The sequence below is a fragment of the Rana temporaria genome, chromosome 9 (genome assembly GCF_905171775.1).
Source record: "Rana temporaria chromosome 9, aRanTem1.1, whole genome shotgun sequence".
NCBI classification, from domain to species: Eukaryota; Metazoa; Chordata; class Amphibia; order Anura; family Ranidae; genus Rana; species Rana temporaria.
In genome coordinates, this window is record NC_053497.1 from 162,858,150 (window position 1) to 162,879,470 (window position 21,321).

The following is a 21,321-nucleotide window of genomic DNA, read 5'->3' on the forward strand; positions in this document are numbered from 1 at the left end:
ATGGGGTTGTTTACTAAAAATGGAGAGTGCAAAATATGGTTTAGCTCTGCCAAAAAAGCAGTCGGCTTCCATTTTTTTTTTCAAAACTTTGAAGTTAGGAACTGAGTTAGGTAAACCCAGGAGTCACCTATCCATTGTCAACGTTCCCTCTTCTCCCCTACAGCTGCCACTGGCTGACACAAGCGATCACATGACCAGACCAATATAAAAACAATTGGGCTAACTTTCAGCGACGTCTCCAGCTTTCATATTTAGGGGGGGCAAATGGGGGGACAGGGACAAAAGTAGGGGGGCAACTATAAAATGCAATTTTATATATATATATATATATATATATATATATATATATATATATATATATATATATATATATATATATCCTGGGGCCCTTTACTTTGATCCCACAACGGGCCCTACATGTTCCTACATGTTACATGTTCTGCAGTGAGCTCCCTTCCTACTATACTGGGGCCCCCCAGGGTGGCAGAAAACAAGAGATATATGTCACCAGCACACCAAGAAAATATAAGGGTCCAAAGCAGTGGGAGAACTGTCATTGTTGCAAAGGTTGTCTTGCCACCGGGCCCTGGTGTTCTGCCACAGTGGGGATCCTTAGCTGTCCTTTCCCTGCTATTTTACAGCGCTGGTATGGAATCTGTCTCCTTGGCAGCGGCGGCAGACTATTAGGACCTAGTGCTGGTGACATTATGGGTGCATGCAGGGGAAGGCTGGCACTATTGTTTATATAGAGCTGAGCCCCCAGCTGGTCACCTAGCAGCAGTAATGCTGTATAACCTTCTCTGTTGACATGCTGATCGGCATGTGATCCAGGTGATGCTCCCAGTCAGATCTAATAAACACAGTATTTATTAGCATCAAGAGTACAACCATATAAATATAATCAACCGTATGATCAGCAGCCATGTGGGCTCTATGCCTGTAAAGTGTGGGCTTTGATCAATAAAATCACTGATATTTATGACTAGGATTTGACTAAGAGCATCACCTGGATTGCATCCCGATCAGCATGTCAGAGAAGGGTCCACTGCTGCTAAGCAACCTGCAGGGAGCTCAACTGTCTACAACCAATAGAGATGGGCTCGGGTGTGTTTGAAATCCCACATGCCCGATGCCGCCAGGAAGCCGACACTCCACAGTGCTAATCAATGTATGGGCTGCCTAAGAGCCAAGACCAGCCATAGACAGTTTAAATCTCAGCTGGTTCAGCAGAAACTGGCTGAGATTTGAACCATTAATGAGCAGATTCTCTTATAATTATCACTAGTGGTTGCTGTATAGCCACTGGTGATAATCACTGTTTGTCGGGAGAATATAATTGCTGGGCAGGAGGGATATTCCCCTGTCACCACTGTCTGTTGATGGGGGAATCATGCAAGTTTTTTTCCTGCAATCTGTGGATGCAGGAAAGAAATTTGCACCGTATATTATCTGCCTAACTGAAAGTGAAAGTAAATTGTGAATGTTTTGAAAGAACAGGAGAGGGGGAGGGAAACAGATGGGGGGGAGAGAAGGGATGGAGATAATGTAGTTCAGTGATTACAGTGTACTGCAGTCTGCAGTGCACACACTTAAACACGGTCCAGGCTAGAATATCTGGTTGTGTGAGCGCTTGCATTATGCAGTGTCGGCGAGCAGAGGGAGGCGGAGGAATCCCCTGCAGAGCTGACTGGGGACGCTCTCCCTCTCGGGGAGCAAAATACAAAAATTGCATTGGGGGGGCACATGGTGGGGCACAGCATGATGTTGGGGGGGTCAGGTCCCCCTTCTGCCCCCCCTAGGGACGCCAGTAACTTTACTGTCGTCTTATTTTTTTTTTATTAAAAAGTGTTTTTTTTTCAAAAAAAAAGTGCTGAGCAAATACGGTGTGACAAAAAGTATTGCAATGACCGATTTTTTATTCTCTAGGGTGTTGGGGGAAATAATGTATAATGTTTGGGGGCTCTAAATACATTTTCTAGCAAAAAAAATGTTTTTAACTTATAAACACTGGGGCAGATGCACAAAAGAATTACGCCAGCGTATCTTCAAATTTTGCATGTCGTATCTTTGTTTTTTATCTACAAAACAAGATACGACGGCATCTCGGATCTTAGATGCCGTCGGATCTTAGATGCAATTTTTCAGCGGCCGCTAGGTAGCGTTTCCGTCGAATTCCGCGTCGAGTATGCAAATGAGCTAGTTACGGCGATCCACGAACATACGTCTGGCCGGCGCATTTTTTTACGTCGTTTGCGTTCGGCTTTTTCCGGTGTATAGTTAAAGCTGCTCGTTTCGTTTGCGTAAGTCGTTCACGAATAGGAATTTGCGTAGAATGACGTCACCGTCGTGAGCATTGGCTTGATCCGGGTTAATTTCGAGCATGCGCACTGGGATACCCCCACGGACGGCACATTTGCAGTTAAAAAAAAACATTGTTTACGTCGGGTCATGACGTGTTTACATAAAACACGCCCCCCATCACAGAGATTTGAATGCCGCGCCATTACGTCGCCAAAGATACACTACGCCGCCGTAACTTACCGTGAAAATTCTTTGAGGATTCGAAAAAAAAAAATTACCATGGCGTAGTGTATCTTAGATACGCTGCGCCCGGCAGGGAGATGCGCCGCTGTACGTGAATCTGGCCCCACTGAGTCTGAAAAACAGGCTAAGCCTTAAAGGGGTTGTAAAGGTTATTTTTTTATTTTACTAGCTTAAAGGAACCTTCTTATAAAATAATAAAAAAAACTATACAACCCCTTTAAGTGGTAGCCAACATGTTAATTTATTTATTGGCTTCTTATATCTTGTGAGATATGGAGTAGATCACAGGAACATAGACACAACACAGCCCTTAAGTTTCAACTCCACCCAAAACTTGTTTTAGCCTTGCATATAGTAGGAAATATTTAGAAACTCTGGAGGAGTTTTATTGCTGCCTAGATCCCCATTATTTACTGTAGATTTCCCTACACTTTTTGTGTCAGAGCTATGTTTGGAATGCTTTTTTTGAAGGTGGAGCACCTTGAGAATCGGTGTAACATATGTGTGTGTGTGTGTGTATAGATAGATATACAGTCAGGTCCATAAATATTGGGACAGCGACACAATTCTAATCGTTTTGGCTCTATACACCACCACAATGGATTTGAAATGAAACGAACAAGATGTGCTTTAACTGCAGACTTTCAGCTTTAATTTGATTGTATTTACATCCGGTTCAGGTGAACGGTGTAGGAATTACAACACTTTATATATGTGCCTCCCACTTTATAAGCCAAAAGTAATAAGCCAAAAGTAATGGGACAATTGGCTGCTCAGGTGTGTGTTATTCCACATTATCCCATTTACAAGGAGCAGATAAAAGGTCCAGAGTTCATTTCAAGTGTGCTATTTGCATTTGGAATCTGTTGCTGTCAACTCTCAATATGAGCTCAATAAAAGCTGTCACTATAAGTGAAGCAAGCCATCATTAGGCTGAAAAAACAAAACAAACTCATCAGAGAGATAGAAAAAACATTAGGTGTGGCCAAATCAAATCAACTGTTTGGAACATCCTTAAAAAGAAAGCACGCATCGATGAGCTCAGCAACACCAAAAGACCCGGAAGACCACGGAAAACAACTGTGGTGGATGACCGAAGAACACCCTTCACAACAGTTGGCCAGATCAAGAACACTCTCCAGGAAGTAGGTGTATGTGTGTCAAAGTCAACAATCAAGAGAAGACTTCACCAGAGGGTTGACCACAATATGTAAACCATTGGTGAGCCTCAAAAACAGGAATTCCAGATTAGAGTTTGCCAAACAACATCTAAAAAAGCCTTCACAGTTCTGGAACAACATCCTATGGACAGATGAGACCAAGATCAACTTGTACCAGAGTGATGGGAAGAGGAGAGTATGGAGAAGGAAAGGAACTGCTCATGATCCAAAGCATACCACCTCATCAGTAAAGCATGGTGGTGTTAGTGTCATGGCGTGGGCATGTATGGCTGCCAATGGAACTGGTTCTCTTGTATTTATTGATGACGTGACTACTGACAAAAGCAGCAGGATGAATTCTGAAGTGTTTCGGGCAATATTATCTGCTCATATTGAGCTAAATGCTTCAGAACTCATTGGACAGCGCTTCACAGTGCAGATGGACAATGACCCGACGCATACTGCAAAAGCAACCATCAAGTTTTTTACGGGAAAGAAGTGGAATGTTATGCAATGGCCAAGTCAATCACCTGACCTGAATCCGATTGAGCATGCATTTCACTTGCTGAAGACAAAACTGAAGGGAAAATGCCCCAAGAACAAGCAGGAGCTGAAGACAGTTGCAGTAGAGGCCTTGCTGAGCATCACCAGGGATGAAACCCAGCGTCTGGTGATGTCTATGCATTCCAGACTTCAGGCTGTAATTGACTGCAAAGGATTTGCAACCAAGTATTAAAAAGTGAAAGTTTGATTTATGATTGTTAATCTGTCCCATTACTTTTGGTCCCTTAAAAAGTGGGAGGCACATGTACAAACTGTTATAATTCCTACACCGTTCACCTGATTTGGATGTAAATACCCTCAAATTAAAGCTGAAAGTCGGCAGTTAAAGCACATCTTGTTCGTTTCATTTTAAATCGATGTCCCAATATTTATGGACCTGACTGTATGTGTGTGTGTGTGTGTGTATATTATATATTTATATATAATATGTCTCTATCTAGCTTCACTCCAGAGTGACATTTGCAAACTGCTGTTACGTGTACTGATCTGTTTGGAGGGCACATAGCAGAGATCAAAACTGCTTGCAAAGTTTTCCTATTTTGCCATCTATCTGAACAGCTTTACATTTCCTTTAGTAGGATTATGACATTGTTTCGTGTTTGACACACAACAGTTATTTCAAAATAAATTTGTATTATGCTTAATCTTATAGCCCTCCAATTGGAAATGAGTTCTATGAACCAGGGGAATATATGGATGGCATGCAGCCAGATGTGGAGCGTGCTGATGAACTGGAGTATGAAGTGAGTTTCTTTTTTTACTCTAATAATTTGATGTATACTTCTTATTCTGTTTACTGTTTAATGTTTTGTGTGTATGATCTTTGCTAATGTTTGTCATTTTCTGTTTCTCCTCCATGAAAAGTGCCATGCATTAAATATTTTAAAAACTTGTTTTACATTTTTCTTTCTCTAACTGTAGCTGTATGTGTCACTTCCTTTAGACTCTCCTAAACAGATATGTCAATGATCTCATATCGGACATGCTTCTTGTTTCTTAAAAAAGAAGTTTCACCATATTCCTTAAACTTTCCCCCAGTCAGGACAAAGTACAAATGTACCACTTTGTCCCATTTTGATCATGGCTGTAGATGCTGAGCTAGCATTGGCAAGAGAGCACCCTCCTTCTCCCACTGCTGTTCAACCTCACTGCTCACAAGGAGATTAATATATAATTAGTACCAGTGGCGGCTGGTGAATTTTTAGAATGGGGGGGGGGCGCCATACTCCGCCCCTCCTTGTTGACCACTCCCTCTTCCCATAAGCCACACCCCTTATATAATCCACCCACTCCGACCCTGTATTCCACTAGTGTCAGGAGTATTTAGCAAGAAAAAAATCAATGCAATGAAAAATTACGAAATTTCTACATTGCTTTAAACAGCTTTACAATACCATGATCTAACAGCATACGTGACAGAATCAAAGACTGCAAATACTGCAGAGTGTATAGTGGTGGGTGGTATGTGTAGGAGAGGGGTGCGGAGTGTATGGCGGTACATGTAGGAGAGGGGTGCGGAGTGTATGGCGGTACATGTAGGAGAGGGGTGAGGAGTGTATGGCGGTACATGTAGGAGAGGGGGGCGGAGTGTATGGCGGTACATGTAGGAGAGGGGTGAGGAGTGTATGGCGGTACATGTAGGAGAGGGGTGCGGAGTGTATGGCGGTACATGTAGGAGAGGAGTGAGGAGTGTATGGCGGTACATGTAGGAGAGGGGTGAGGAGTGTATGGCGGTACATGTAGGAGAGGGGTACGGAGTGTATGGCGGTACATGTAGGAGAGGGGTGAGGAGTGTATGGCGGTACATGTAGGAGAGGGGTGAGGAGTGTATGGCGGTACATGTAGGAGAGGGGTGAGGAGTGTATGGCGGTACATGTAGGAGAGGGGTGAGGAGTGTATGGCGGTACATGTAGGAGAGGGGTGATGAGTGTATGGCGGTACATGTAGGATAGGGGTGCAGGGCACATTACATGGGGAGGGGTGCAAGGCACATTACATGGGGAGGGGTGCAAGGCACATTACATGGGGAGGGGTGCAGGGCACATTACATGGGGAGGGGTGCAGGGCACATTATATAGGGCACAAGGTAAAAAGGCAGCTGCTGGACAGTGTAGAGTTAAGTGTACATCCCATTGGAATAAAGCTGATCAGCTGTGCCTTTGTTGGGGGAGAGCAGATAATATATATTGGGCTAAGCAGATGGAATGCTGGGATTGCAGGGAGATAACTGGTCTGATAAGAGGCAAAGTACAAGAGAAAAAGGCTGCAGGGAGACTAGCTCAGTGGGACTGAAAAGATAACAACATCGTGCAGCTTCGCAGAGACAGAGGGGAGATATGACAGGGAGAGCCAGTAGATAACAATCTGGAGGGGGGGGGAGAGGGGTGAACACAAACGGAGCCATGCTGCAAGAGAGTGACATGAGAGGAGAAATTAACTCTCGGCTGGAGAGAGAGAGAACCTCCGATCCCCACACTCACCTTCAGCTTCAGGCTCAGGTTCGGCACTGTCAGCTCCAGTGCCCATCCACGCCATTAGTGATCTGATTCCTGCCTCCACACTATACCTGGCTGAGCGTCCCATAGACCTGCTGACATCACTTCCGGTTTTGACTGCCTGGGATAACCAGAAGTGATTACTAGGTATGCAAAGCAGTAGCTCCCGGACCGGATGCAGTTTTGCGCAATGGAAAGCGCCCACAAAGCAGGTTCAAAGCCTGCAAATGAAATGCCTCGTCTGCAATGCCATGATTGCATTGACGTGGCATTTCCCATACTGCACTTGTCCGGCGCTCAAACATAGTGACATAGTGCACTTAAGGACTTTTTTTTTCTATTTTTTTTTCTTAAAGGGCCATTAAAATAAATATATGTTTTTTTTTTTTTTACTGCCTGGGAGGGGGGGGGGGCGGCGCCCATGCGCCCCCCATGGATGGGCCGCCACTGATTAGTACACTGTTGTCTCAGTCAGCAGGCACTCAGCACTGTCAATACTCATTCAGAGGAAGTATAGAGAAAAAAGGAGTCGCGCTTATTAAACCAATTGTGAAAAACCTGTGAGGTATGAACCAATAGACAAAAAATATATTGCGCATACCAAAAAATAATAAGTGTGTATCAGCTGCGTCTCAGAATGCCATTTAGCATTAAACAAACATAAAATACAAAAGGAGTCGCGCTATGTAATTAATAAATTGCATATGAAAAATAATAAGTGAATAAAAATGTGCAAATATAAAGGAAGAGTGGACCCAAATGGTCAGAAAAAATCACAAAAAAAACTGGGGTCCACAAATATTAGTGAAAAAGGAGGGAATAAACCCAATCAAACCCCGTCAGTCATCACAACGTTGTGGATTATTCCTAAACACTTTGGGATTTTTTCTTATCACTTTATTTGGGACTTTGTACAATTCTTTTAAAGATATTTTTTTTTTTTGATTGGGTTTATTCCCTCCTTTTTCACTAATATTTGTGGACCCCAGTGTTTTTTGTGATTTTTTTCTGACCATTTGGGTCCACTCTTCCTTTATATTTGCACATTTTTTTTCACTTATTTTTCATATGCAATTTATTAATTACATAGCGCGACTCCTTTTGTATTTTAGGTATGAACCAATCCCTTTAAGAGCGAATTGGTTAAATCACTAGTGACAAATAACAAGATCCCTATTTAAGGAGGATCAATGTGAAAATGAATCAATACACTTATTGATCAAAACCTGTATAGTGTGAACCAATCCCTTGAGGCATGGGTGCTCAACCTGTGGCTCTCCAGCTGTTGCAAAACTACAATTCCCATAATGCCTCAGCCTTTGGGAGACATGCTTGTACCTGTCAGCGGCTTGCAATGCCTCATGGGAATTGTAGTTCCGCAACAGCTGGAGAGCCACAGGTTGAGCACCCATGCCTTGAGGGAAAGGGGTTAGATAACTTGTGACAGATATAAGATCCCTGTTGGGAAGGATCAATGTGAAATTCTTCAATACACTTATTTGGTCAAAATAAATCTATATAGGAAAAATGTGCAAAAACAGTCCATTCCATAAAAAAATTGTATGAAATAAAATGAAATTAGTCCCAGATAGTGGAAGAGGTGATGAATCCCAAGTGTGACTTAGACAAATCCACAGTATGGTGAATGATGACAGACGGTGAGCCCTCCACCAACAGGTAACACTGACTCTTACCAGAAGGACAGTATAAACCAGCAATAAGAATAAAAGCCTCTTTCTCCTCCTTCAACAGAAATGGGTATGAGCATCCATCCACCCTCACTCAGCGCCACAGCAATGAAAGCCAATGAGCAAAACGATTCGGAATTCCAAAGTATGTAAAAGGAATCAAAAGCAGCTCATAGCGTATTACTGTATAAACGGTTTATTCAAATAAAAGGAAGATTGCGCACTTACATCAATCGGCATATAAAAAAAGCGTGGAAAACAGCCGGCCGGACTGTAAGGTGAAGCGTGTGCTTGAGACTTCCGGGTCCTCACATGTGCAACGCAGTGACGAAACGTCGGGAGGCGGCGCTCTGGCGTCACCTTTGGAATTCCGAATCGTTTTGCTCATTGGCTTTCATTGCTGTGGCGCTGAGTGAGGGTGGATGGATGCTCATACCCATTTCTGTTGAAGGAGGAGAAAGAGGCTTTTATTCTTATTGCTGGTTTATACTGTCCTTCTGGTAAGAGTAAGTGTTACCTGTTGGTGGAGGGCTCACCGTCTGTCATCATTCACCATACTGTGGATTTGTCTAAGTCACACTTGGGATTCATCACATCTTCCACTATCTGGGACTAATTTCATTTTATTTCATACAATTTTTTTATGGAATGGACTGTTTTTGCACATTTTTCCTATATAGATTTATTTTGACCAAATAAGTGTATTGAAGAATTTCACATTGATCCTTCCCAACAGGGATCTTATATCTGTCACAAGTGATCTAACCCCTTTCCCTCAAGGGATTGGTTCACACTATACAGGTTTTGATCAATAAGTGTATTGATTAATTTTCACATTGATCCTCCTTAAATAGGGATCTTGTTATTTGTCACTAGTGATTTAACCAATTCGCTCTTAAAGGGATTGGTTCATACCTCACAGGTTTTTCACAATTGGTTTAATAAGCGCGACTCCTTTTTTCTCTATATGTTCATTTGATGTTGTATGACATCTTTGAGACGCAGCTGGTACACATTTATTGTTAATTTGGTATGCGCAATATTTTTCTTTATTTTGTCATTCAGAGGAAGGCCTGTAGTAGAAGCGTAACTAGAACCTTCAGGGCCCCGGTGCAAGAAACCATGAAGGGTCCCCCTGATTCCCGGACAGGGTCCCTTCTAATGGGCCTGGGACCCCCAAAGCCCACTGGCGGAAAGGCCAGGGCTCGGTCGCAAGTGTGACCTTTCTGACTTTGGTAGTCAGTCGTTTTTTTATTATTTTTACAGTGTTTTTTTTTTTAACAATATTATTATTATTTTTTTTACATTTTGTTTAGGAGCCCCATGGGGGGGTTTGGTAAGATATCAGGGGTCTAAACAGACCTCTGATGTTCCCAATTTCCTTTCTCTGCAACCTCAGCTGCACAGAATATTCCTTTTCATTCACAAACTGAAGCATAGTAAAGATAGTTTACAATGCCTTGGTTATGAATGAACAGAGTCAGTGATCTGTACCGATCACTGACTCTGTTCATTCATAACCAAGGCATTGTAAACTGAGTCAGTGATCGGTATCCATTCAGACAAGGAAGGTTAATTACATATTTACCAGCCCTTTCCCTGCTCTCCATCCTGACAAATCCCCCAGCAATGCTGCAGGAGGGCCAGGACAGAGGACAGGGGCCCAGGGACAGCAGAAAGAAGCTATATAGGAGGAACGGAGGGGGAGGCGTATAGAGGAATCAAGCTCTCAATTTTTCTACATGGAGAAAATTGAGGGGATAGGTTCCTCTATATGTCGCTCTTCCTCTATGGGGGCATGGGCCCCCATAGAACATGGGGCCAGATCGTAACTGTGACCCCTGTAGTTACGCCCCTGGTGGCAGTGCTGTGTGGGGGATGGAACACAGCTCTGCTAGGATGGATGGGATCAGTGGCAGTGCTGGTGATGATGAGATCAGTGGGTGAGATCACTGGCAGATGCTGTGGGGGTGCGTGGGATCACTGGCAGATGCTGGGGAGGGGGGATGTTGGGATCACTGTCAGATGCTGGGGGGGCGTGGGATCAGTGTGACAATGGTAATAGGATGGGAGCAGTGCTGTGTGGGGAAATGGGGGAAGTGGCAGTGCTGGAGGGTGATAGGATCAGTAGCATCGTTGGTGTGGGTTGGGGTCTATGTTACTCACTTTCACTCTGTGTCAGCTTAGGACTCTATGCTCCATGTTCTGGCTCACGTCACATGCCTCCAGTAGGGATGAGCTGAACACCCCCCGGTTCAGTTTGCACCAGAACATGCCAACAGGCCAAAAAAATATTTCGAACACGTGAACACCGTTAAAGTCTATGGGAAACGAACATGAAAAATCAAAAGTGTTAATTTTAAGGGTTAATATGCAAGTTATTGTCCTAAAAAGTGTTTGGGGAACCTAGGTTTTTTGGGGAAATTTGGGCTATCAATGCAAAAAAAAGTTTTAAATCTGATGTTTTTTCAGGAGCAGCGATTTTAATAATGCTTAAAGTGAAACAATAAAAGTGAAATATTCCTTTAAATTGTGTACCTCGGGGGTGTCTATAGTATGCCTGTAAAGTAGCGCATGTTTCCCGTGTTTAGAACTGTCCCTGCACAAAATGTCATTTCTGAAGGAAAAAAAGTAATTTAAAGGGTTTGTAAAGGTAAAAAATGTTTCCCTAAATAGCTTCCTTTACATTAGTGCAGTCCTCCTTCACTTACCTCATCCTTCAATTTTGCTTTTAAATGTCCTTATTTCTTCTGAGAAATCCTCACTTCCTGTTTTTCTGTCTGTAACTCCACACAGTAATGCAAGGCTTTCTCCCTGGTGTGGAGAAAGCCTCTTGAGGGGGGAGGGGGCGAGCAGGAGAGTCAGGACACCCACTAACACACAGCTCCTTTCTCTATCTGCAAAGTAGAGAGCGTCCTGACTCTCCTGCTCGCCCGCTCCCCCCTCAAGAGGCTTTCTCCACACCAGGGAGAAAGCCTCGCATTACTGTAGTTTTGGTAAAGTTGAATAAAGACTCTGGTCTATCCAGTTCAATCTGAGAATGTGTATGCAAGACTACTTACTGCGTTTCACATCCCTGTACATTGTGTTTGCTAAGAAACACTTTGTGATAGTGAGAGGCCCTGACATGGTGCGAATTTGTGTATAAAGGACAATGGGATTCTCAAAGGTGCAATTTGAGAGGCTCTTGCATGTTTCTAGTGAACAGAGACAGCTGTGTTGTATGGTTTTCTCCAGATTTGATAGTTCTGGATCAGGGCTGGGAACTTGAAGGTTCCTAAGTGTTTTTGGTGGAGCAGAACCTTTAATCCAGTGCCTAGGCCAGTGATGGTGAACTCTGGCACCTCAGATGTTTTGGAACTACATTTCCCAAGATGCTCAACTACACTGCAGAGTGCATGAGCATCATGGGAAATGTAGTTCCAAAACATCTGGGCTGCCAAGGTTTGCCATCACTGGTCTAGGCTTTGCTTGGCTTTTGCAGGCTGTGTAAGTGCACAGGTATGCAGGATCAATATACCACAGAGGTGTGCTCCTCTCCAGAGGTCAAGGCAATCCAACATGCAAAAACGAAAATGTGAGGGAGGGACATTTGCCCATTAGGGATGAGCTCCAGCGTGTCACAGCCAGGGAGACATTTCCCGATCTCTGCAGCCGAGCATCGGGACAATATCTCCCTGGCTGTGGTTAGCGCATCGCCGTGCAGACTTCCTGGCGGGCTCTGCATGTGTACGATGCAAACACGCTGGAGCTCATCCCTATTACCCACTTGAACTTCCTTTTTACTTGGAGCTCTGCCTATCTATTAAAGCCCCGGCCCCCTGGCTCTATCGGCAAGCTGTATTGTCTAAGACACACAGGCACCCTTCAATGCTTTCCCCTTCCAATGCAATTCTACACATTACATTATTCACACTTTTGCTTTGTTGCCCTCTGCTGGCCTTTTCTAAATCAGCAACACAATTCCGTCCCCAGCCTATAATAATAGCACATTAAAACATGTAATAGCACATTAAATCAAGTTTTTTTTTTTTCTTTTCCTAATACTTAATGTTTGAAATATATAATTAGGTAATATGTGCAATAGCAATACAGCCAACAGAGTTTACATTTTTTTGTTTATATTTTAAATTTGCACTTCTGTTTGTCAAAAAGCAATATTTGTGCTCTTTTATGAAACATGGTTTTATTTATAAAGACATTATATAATGACTAAATCCATGCCTTTAGTGCATGTTTAAACCTTAATGCCCCTTTCACACTTGTACGACTTGTCCCAAGATTTGGGACTGCAAAGTAGCATGACAAGTCGTTCCCTATGATTTCCAATGACAACCATTCATATTACAATAGAAAAATAGCTGCGCAACTGATGTGAATACTAGAGTAGTGTTAGTACAAAGTAAAATATAACAAATCTTTCGTCCATACATAAGATGTTACATTGATAATGAGAAAAATAAAACATGTGAAAGTCTATTGTTCAAACAACAAAAAGTGCATCTGATAGTGATTTGATAGTAGAAAATTCCTTTTCCCATTCAAGCAGATAGTGACCTCAAAAATGCATGAACCTCAGAAAAGTGCATGGATAGACAGGACACCTCCACCTCTCAATCACACTGTCCCTTACCAGAAGGGAAGATCCCAACTAGAGATCTTCTGACAGCAGACGGCTTACTCCCCAGCCAGAGGGTTACGTGGCAGGATATCCAAGAGCCAAAAACTTCTCCCACAGTGGATCGGTAACCAAAGTAGATAGAAACCAATATGGAGAAGAAAAAAAGCTACATAGTGTGAACCCATATAACGATTTATTAAAAAGATTAAAATCACACTTACAAGAATGTAGATTAAAATTCGCAGTGAAATTATAGCCGGCCGGCTAGCACAACCCGTTCACTCCGGGACACAGTATGCGGTTTCTAGACATCAGCACGCCGCCACCCTACGCCGTTTCGTCTACTAAGACTTCGTCCTGGGGCACGAGCGGCGTACTGACTCACCGCAATTTATACCTAACAAACAACAAATGGTACCACCCCCATCTGAGCTCCCAGCATCCCTGAGGCTCTGATGGCCATCTTGGATAAGGGATATGGTAATAGCCTGTTCCTTTCTTCTCCTATCGATCTAACTGCAAATTCAAAGCAATCAAATAAGATAAAAAGAAGGAACATTTTAAAAACCAAAGTTACTCACAGTAGTTGAGATAATGAAATCACTTGGTTCCAGGATATATAATCACTCCTGTCAACCAGCCCATACTGCGCTCTGTGTGGCATGCTGTGCTCTGTGAGGTCTCCCACCCCCCACATCAGCTTCCACTTACTGTATTGCATAATCCGATTTGTCAGATGGATCCCATTATTCTGAGCGCGTCAGCGCCGAACTGTAAACAGCCGATCACATGACAGGGAAGCACGCAGTCAGACACTGTCATAGTGTGTACATCCTAGGAGGAGTCAAATGCTCTCTTGGATTTATACTTTTATACTTTTTTATTCATTATATATTTTTTGGTGGTTTTGAAGTACACACCATGGATGTTTTTGAATATAGGGCCTCAAAAACTTTCAACGCAGATGGGGTATTTGAAACCTATAAAAGTACAGAAAACGATTTGGGGGGACTTTTTATACGCCTCAAAAACTTAACCATCTCAGAGATCCATACCCAATGGGATATAGCTTTCCTGAATACCTATATTAAACTTAATATGGTACCAAGAAGTTTGAGGTGGGAAGTCTGTCCCCAAAAGGGGGAAGTAGAACTTGAAAACTGGTTTCGGTATTTTAATGATGCCGGGGTCAGCTTTTTACGTTTTCTGGTCGAAAAAAAGCAAAATAAGTTGACCAAATTAGATGAAGAAGTAAAAGTCCTTAAAGAGAGTCTCATCCCTTTTACACAAGGGGAGGAGTACAAGGACCATAGTGTCAATCTATTAAAAATTTTGGACAAAGAGGAGAAGGAGCAGAAAATTAAGAAAAGGAAAAAATATAATAGGGACTATGGGGACTATCATGCTAATGGTGTCTTCAGTTGGCAAAATAAATTAGCAGAGGAGGAATTGAGTAAGCAGGACTCAAGAATGGAAGTCATCACACAAGGGGAAAACATCCCGGAAAGAAACCCTGGGGGGATTCAACACTTTCCCCTGAAAGCAACCACACAGAAAGTCCCTAAGAAAAGTCAAAATAAAAATACTAAAGGGAAGAAAGGGAGACGTGAGTCTCACCAATCACCACATAGGCAAGGAACATCCTCTCAACAGGGATACCCATATGGAGGTGATAATCAATATTATGGACCCAATGGAAGCCGTGGATATGGCCCCCAACCATACAACCACAATGTTGGATATAGGGAATCTCCAAATCGTGGAAGACATGGGGAAAGGGGTCCATCAAGGAACCCATATCAAGAAAAACCTCAAACCCAGGCCCCACGCTATCAAGACCAGGGTCCCCACCCTCAAAGTAGGGACAACTTTGAATATGGCAATCGTTTTTTTAGATTACACTGGGAAAAATTGGATGTTGATAGTTATCAATACTCAGTAATCATACTCAACTGACATGAGAAAAAATTATGGATATACCAGGACCAGTCTGGGAGCTCAGATAAAGTTCACAATCACATAATTTAAACTATTGTCAATAAATGCGTTTACATCTATATCGATGTTTAACCCATAAGGTGTATAGCACCGTACCCTATGTATCCATGCCATTTCCATCCTGGATATTTGCCTGACTAGTGAATCTCCTCTCCAATGAGGGCTATAGCGATCTATCCCCAAAAAGATGGTATTGGTAGGGTCACGATGGTGATGAAGGTCATAGTGTCTTGAAACAGAATGATCCTTATAGCCACTCCTGATATTTGAAATATGTTCCCCTAGGCGTACCTGCATCGCCCTTTTGGTCCTCCCTATGTATTGGAGCCCACATGGGCATTCCAACAAATAGACCACGCCTGTAGAGCTGCAAGTAACAAAAGATTCTATTTGATGTTCTTTCTGTGTACTAGTTGATCTGAAAGATTCAGTTTTTTTACTCCTGATTCTATTAAGGGAACATAACTGGCATTTGCGGCACTGATGGTATCCCTTCAATTCCCTTTGGAAGAAGGATACTTTTTTTGGGGGTGGATCTACTACATTTGGTGCCACCCGACATCGAAGGGAAGGTACACCTCTAAAAATCACCTCTGGCTTGGCTGGTAAAAACGTACTGATGACCCGATCATTTGCCAAAAGATGCCAATGTTTACGAAAAATGTTATTGATCAAGAAATGTTGGGAAGAGTAAGTGGTAATAAAGGGAATAATTAGTCGATCTCTTATGTTTGGGACCATCCTTCACTAATGAAGTTCTTTCTAATTCTGCTACTTCCCTTTGAGTTACCTCCAGGGATTCTTGATTGTATCCCTTTTCCAGCATTCTATTTAAAATATCAGACTGAGTTTGGTAATCCGTGATCTCTGTACAATTTCGCCTCATATGTATAAATTGGCTCTTTGGTACTGATTGGAGCCAAGATTGCTTGTGACAACTTTCCAACGGAATATAGGCATTACGATCGGTTTTCTTAAAGTATGAGATCGTTTTGAAATTAGTGCCATTCTTGATGATGGTAAGATCTAGAAAGTTAACACTTTGTTGGCTAGCTTCATACGTGAAGTGAATTCCCCTATTGTTATGGTTGATGAAACGGAAGAACTCTTCTAGCTGTACGGCAGAGCCATCCCATAGGAGGAGGACGTCATCAATATATCTTGCCCACAAAGCAAGACAAGGGTTGGAATCCCTATGGATGACGTCCTCCTCCCACTTAGCCATAAATAGATTAGCTAAGCTGGGGGCATATTTGGCCCCCATGGCTACGCCTCGCTGTTGCTTATAAAAATTGGAACTAAACCAAAAGTAGTTATGATCAGCTGCGTACTCCAACAGGTCCATAATGAAAGCTTGTTGTTCCTCAGGTATAGTGGAAACATGTGTAAATAATACTTAACCGCTGATAAACCCAGGTCATGTGGTATAATTGTGTAAAGGGACGTGACATCCGCTGTTACTAACCAGGTATTAACATTACACGATTTTTGGGACAGTAAGTTCAATACGTGTTTGGTGTCCTTAAGGTATGATGGTACCTGTTGGACAAGTGGTTGGAGGAAGTAGTCTATGTACTTTCCCACCCCGGACGTAATGGAATCTATAGCACTTACAATGGGACGTCCCAGGGGGCAAGTCAGACTCTTGTGGATTTTGGGCAGGCAATATAGTATGGGAATTCTTGGAACCTTTGGGATTAGAAAAAGTTGTTCCTTTTCATTTAGAATGCCCATCTGGCCACCCTTATGAATCAGTTCCTCTAATCTCCGCTTATATTGGATAATAGGATTTCCTACCAGAGGAACATAGGTGTCCTGATCGCTGACTATTTTATTCAGCTCCTGTAAATAGTCTTTGCGATCCAGTACCACTATACCACCGCCCTTATCCGCAGGGCAGATGACTAGTTCTTTGTTTTTACACAATGTTTCAAGTCCTTCCTCCAAGTTTTTATTCATTTTAGATTTGGATATTTTGATTTTATCCAAATCACGTAGAACTACATAGTGAAAGACCCTTAGAGAGGGGGCCATAACACCCGAAGGGTTAAATGTTGAAGCGTTTGATAGTCCAGAATGATGATATTCCTGTTGTATGCTAGCAAAGTATCTCTTTATATTTACTTTACGGACGTATTTGTGTACGTCCATATACGTTTCAAATTTATTTAAAGCACGAGGGGGGGCAAATTTCAAACCTTTGCTCAATATTGAAATTGATTTGGTCAGAGTTTGAGTACTAAGGTTGAAAATGCCCTCTTCTGTTAGATCCTTGATTTTTTTAGCTGACTGGATTCTCCTCCCCCCTCTTGTTCCTCTTTGTTTTCTATAGGCCTTTTTTTGCCCTGACTGGGTCTGGGAAAACCCCAGTGATATGGTTCAGGGTTCATTTCGCTTGACCTGTTGGAATGGTCTCTACTTGGCCACACTAAATCTTGATCTCTAGGGTCAAAATCCACATGTCTTGGACTTTCATACCCTGAGCCATCTATTTCTCTCAAGGGAAAAAACCGATTGCCATATTCAAAGTTGTCCCTACTTTGAGGGTGGGGACCCTGGTCTTGATAGCGTGGGGCCTGGGTTTGAGGTTTTTCTTGATATGGGTTTCTTGATGGACCCCTTTCCCCATGTCTTCCACGATTTGGAGATTCCCTATATCCAACATTGTGGTTGTATGGTTGGGGGCCATATCCACGGCTTCCATTGGGTCCATAATATTGATTAATCACCTCCATATGGGTATCCCTGTTGAGAGGATGTTCCTTGCCTATGTGGTGATTGGTGAGACTCACGTCTCCCTTTCTTCCCTTTAGTATTTTTATATTTTCTTATGGACTTTCTGTGTGGTTGCTTTCAGGGGAAAGTGTTGAATCCCCCCAGGGTTTCTTTCCGGGATGTTTTCCCCTTGTGTGATGGCTTCCATTCTTGAGTCCTGCTTACTCAATTCCTCCTCTGCTAATTTCTTTTGCCAACAGAAGACACTATTAGCTTGATAGTCCCCATAGTCCCTATTATATTTTTTCCTTTTCTTAATGTTCTGCTCCTTCTCCTCTTTGTCCAAATTTTTTAATAGATTGACACTATGGTCCTTGTACTCCTCCCCTTGTATAAAAGGGATGAGACTCTCTTTAAGGACTTTTATTTCTTCATCTAATTTGGTCAACTTATTTTGCTTTTTTTCGACCAAAAAATGTAAAAAGCTGACCCCGGCATCATTAAAGTACCGAAACCAGTTTTCAAGTTCTACTTCCCCCTTTTGGGGAAAGACTTCCCACCTCAAACTTCTTGGTACCATATTAAGTTTAATATAGGTATTCGGGAAAGCTATATCCCATTGGGTATGGATCTCTGAGATGGTTAAGTTTTTGAGGCGTATAAAAAGTCCCCCCAAATCGTTTTCTGTACTTTTATAGGTTTCAAATACCCCATCTGCGCTGAAAGTTTTTGAGGCCCTATATTCAAAAACATCCATGGTGTGTACTTCAAAACCACCAAAAAATATATAATGAATAAAAAAGTATAAAAGTATAAATCCAAGAGAGCATTTGACTCCTCCTAGGATGTACACACTATGACAGTGTCTGACTGCGTGCTTCCCTGTCATGTGATCGGCTGTTTACAGTTCGGCGCTGACGCGTTCAGAATAATGGGATCCATCTGACAAATCGGATTATGCAATACAGTAAGTGGAAGCTGATGTGGGGGGTGGGAGACCTCACAGAGCACAGCATGCCACACAGAGCGCAGTATGGGCTGGTTGACAGGAGTGATTATATATCCTGGAACCAAGTAATTTCATTATCTCAACTACTGTGAGTAACTTTGGTTTTTGAAATGTTCTTTCTTTTTATCTTATTTGATTGCTTTGAATTTGCGGTTAGATCGATAGGAGAAGAAAGGAACAGGCTTTTACCATATGTTTGAACATATCCCTTATCCAAGATGGCCATCAGAGCCTCAGGGATGCTGGGAGCTCAGATGGGGGCGGTACCATTTGTTGTTTGTTAGGTATAAATTGCGGTGAGTCAGTACGCCGCTCGTGCCCCAGGACGAAGTCTTAGTAGACAAAACGGCGTAGGGTGGCGGCGTGCTGACGTCTAGAAACCGCATACTGTGTCCCGGAGTGAACGGGTTGTGCTAGCCGGCCGGCTATAATTTCACTGCGAATTTTAATCTACATTCTTGTAAGTGTGATTTTAATCTTTTTAATAAATCGTTATATGGGTTCACACTATGTAGCTTTTTTTCTTCTCCATATTGGTTTCTATCTACTTTGGTTACCGATCCACTGTGGGAGAAGTTTTTGGCTCTTGGATATCCTGCCACGTAACCCTCTGGCTGGGGAGTAAGCCGTCTGCTGTCAGAAGATCTCTAGTTGGGATCTTCCCTTCTGGTAAGGGACAGTGTGATTGAGAGGTGGAGGTGTCCTGTCTATCCATGCACTTTTCTGAGGTTCATGCATTTTTGATGTCACTATCTGCTTGAATGGGAAAAGGAATTTTCTACTATCAAATCACTATCAGATGCACTTTTTGTTGTTTGAACAATAGACTTTCACATGTTTTATTTTTCTCACTATCAATGTAACATCTTATGTATGGACGAAAGATTTGTTATATTTTACTTTGTACTAACACTACTCTAGTATTCACATCAGTTGCGCAGCTATTTTTCTATTGTACTATTTTGTTTGTGGGTATCTCACATGTGAAGCTGCTTGCATTTATATATTCATCATCCACTTAGACAGCGCGGTATCTTCACATTTTTTCAACCATTCATATTAGTATGACTTCAAGTCGTTCCGACTTCAAAGAAGTCCCTGCACTACTTTGGTCCGATTTTGATGCCAATTATACAGGCATTCCTTGAAATCGCGGGAAAATCATGGCCGAGAAAAGGGCCTAAAGTGGAGTTCCAGGCTTTTTATGTTTTATTAAAAGTCAGCAGCTACAAAAAGTGTAGCTGCTGACTTTTAATAAACAGACACTTACCTTTTCCACGATCCAGCGATTCGGCCGCCCGGAGCATCGCTCCTCTCCGCCGGCACTTCCATTTCCACTCTGGTTGATGGAGCGTGTGATGAGGCTGAAGCATTATGGGTGGAACTGCATACAGATGTGCGTAGTTCAAAATTAATCATTGGAGTTTGTTATAAACCACCCAATGTTAATGAGGAGGTGGAGACTCAGCTCCTTGCACAGATGGAAAGGGCTGCAAGGTCTGGGACGGTGATAATAATGGGGGATTTTAACTACCCAGAAATTGACTGGATTAATGGCACTTCTGGGACAGTTAAAGGACAAAAATTTAAAAACCTATTGCAGGACAATTTTATGGTGCAGTTTATTGAGGCCCCAACTAGGAATGATGCTCTGTTGGACCTGATAATCTCAAACCATGCAGAGCTTATTACTAATGTTCAGATAAAGGAACACCTGGGTAGCAGTGATCATAACATGATTTCATTTAATGTTAACTATAAGCAAGAAATACATACAGGAAATATTAAAACACTAAATTTTAAGAGAGCAAATTTTCCAAGGATGAGGGCTGCTCTCCAGGACTTGGACTGGGAGGGACTATTGGCACATATGAACACAGAACAGAAATGGGAATTCTTCAAAAAGACTGTGTGGAACCTCACTGCAAAGTATGTTCCCATGGGCAATAAGTTTAAAAGGCTAAAAATAAAACCTATGTGGCTCACGGTCAAAGTTAAAAAAGCTATAAACTATAAGAAAGTAGCTTTTAAAAAATATAAAAATGAAGGAACACTAGTGTTGTTTAAATGTTACAAAGAATATAACAGGATATGCAAAAAGGAAATCAAGGATGCAAAAATTCAAAACGAACGACAGATTGCAAAAGATAGTAGGACAAACCCCAAAAAATTCTTTAAATATATTAATAGTAAAAAGGTGAAGTCTGAGCATGTAGGCCCCTTACAAAATAATCTAGAGTGGGTGACTGGGGACAAAGAGAAGGCAAATTTATTAAATGTTTTCTTCAGCTCTGTGTATACAATGGAGCATGGGGGAGCTCATGTCCAAAATGGGGGTGGGAGTGACACAGCCCCAAATCCACAATGGCTCAAAAGTGATATGGTCCAGAAATATTTAGACAGAATAAAGGTGGATAAAGCACCTGGACCTGATGGCATCCATCCACGGATCCTAGGTGAGTTGAGCTCTGTCATTTCAAAGCCACTGTATCTAATATTTAGGGACTCATTAAAGACAGGAATAGTA

The 21,321-nt window shown here is 42.3% G+C and overlaps 1 protein-coding gene across 2 annotated transcripts in view; it reads left to right on the forward strand.

Annotated features, from left to right (window-relative positions):
- The window catches only part of PDZD4 (PDZ domain containing 4), a 353,070-nt gene that overhangs the window by 240,165 nt on the left and 91,584 nt on the right, over window positions 1–21,321 (forward strand). For both annotated transcript variants that reach the window (XM_040324887.1, XM_040324888.1), the window contains one exon: window positions 4,921–5,011. In XM_040324887.1, coding sequence (XP_040180821.1) covers window positions 4,921–5,011 — 91 coding nt within the window. The remainder of the gene's footprint in view (window positions 1–4,920; window positions 5,012–21,321) is intronic.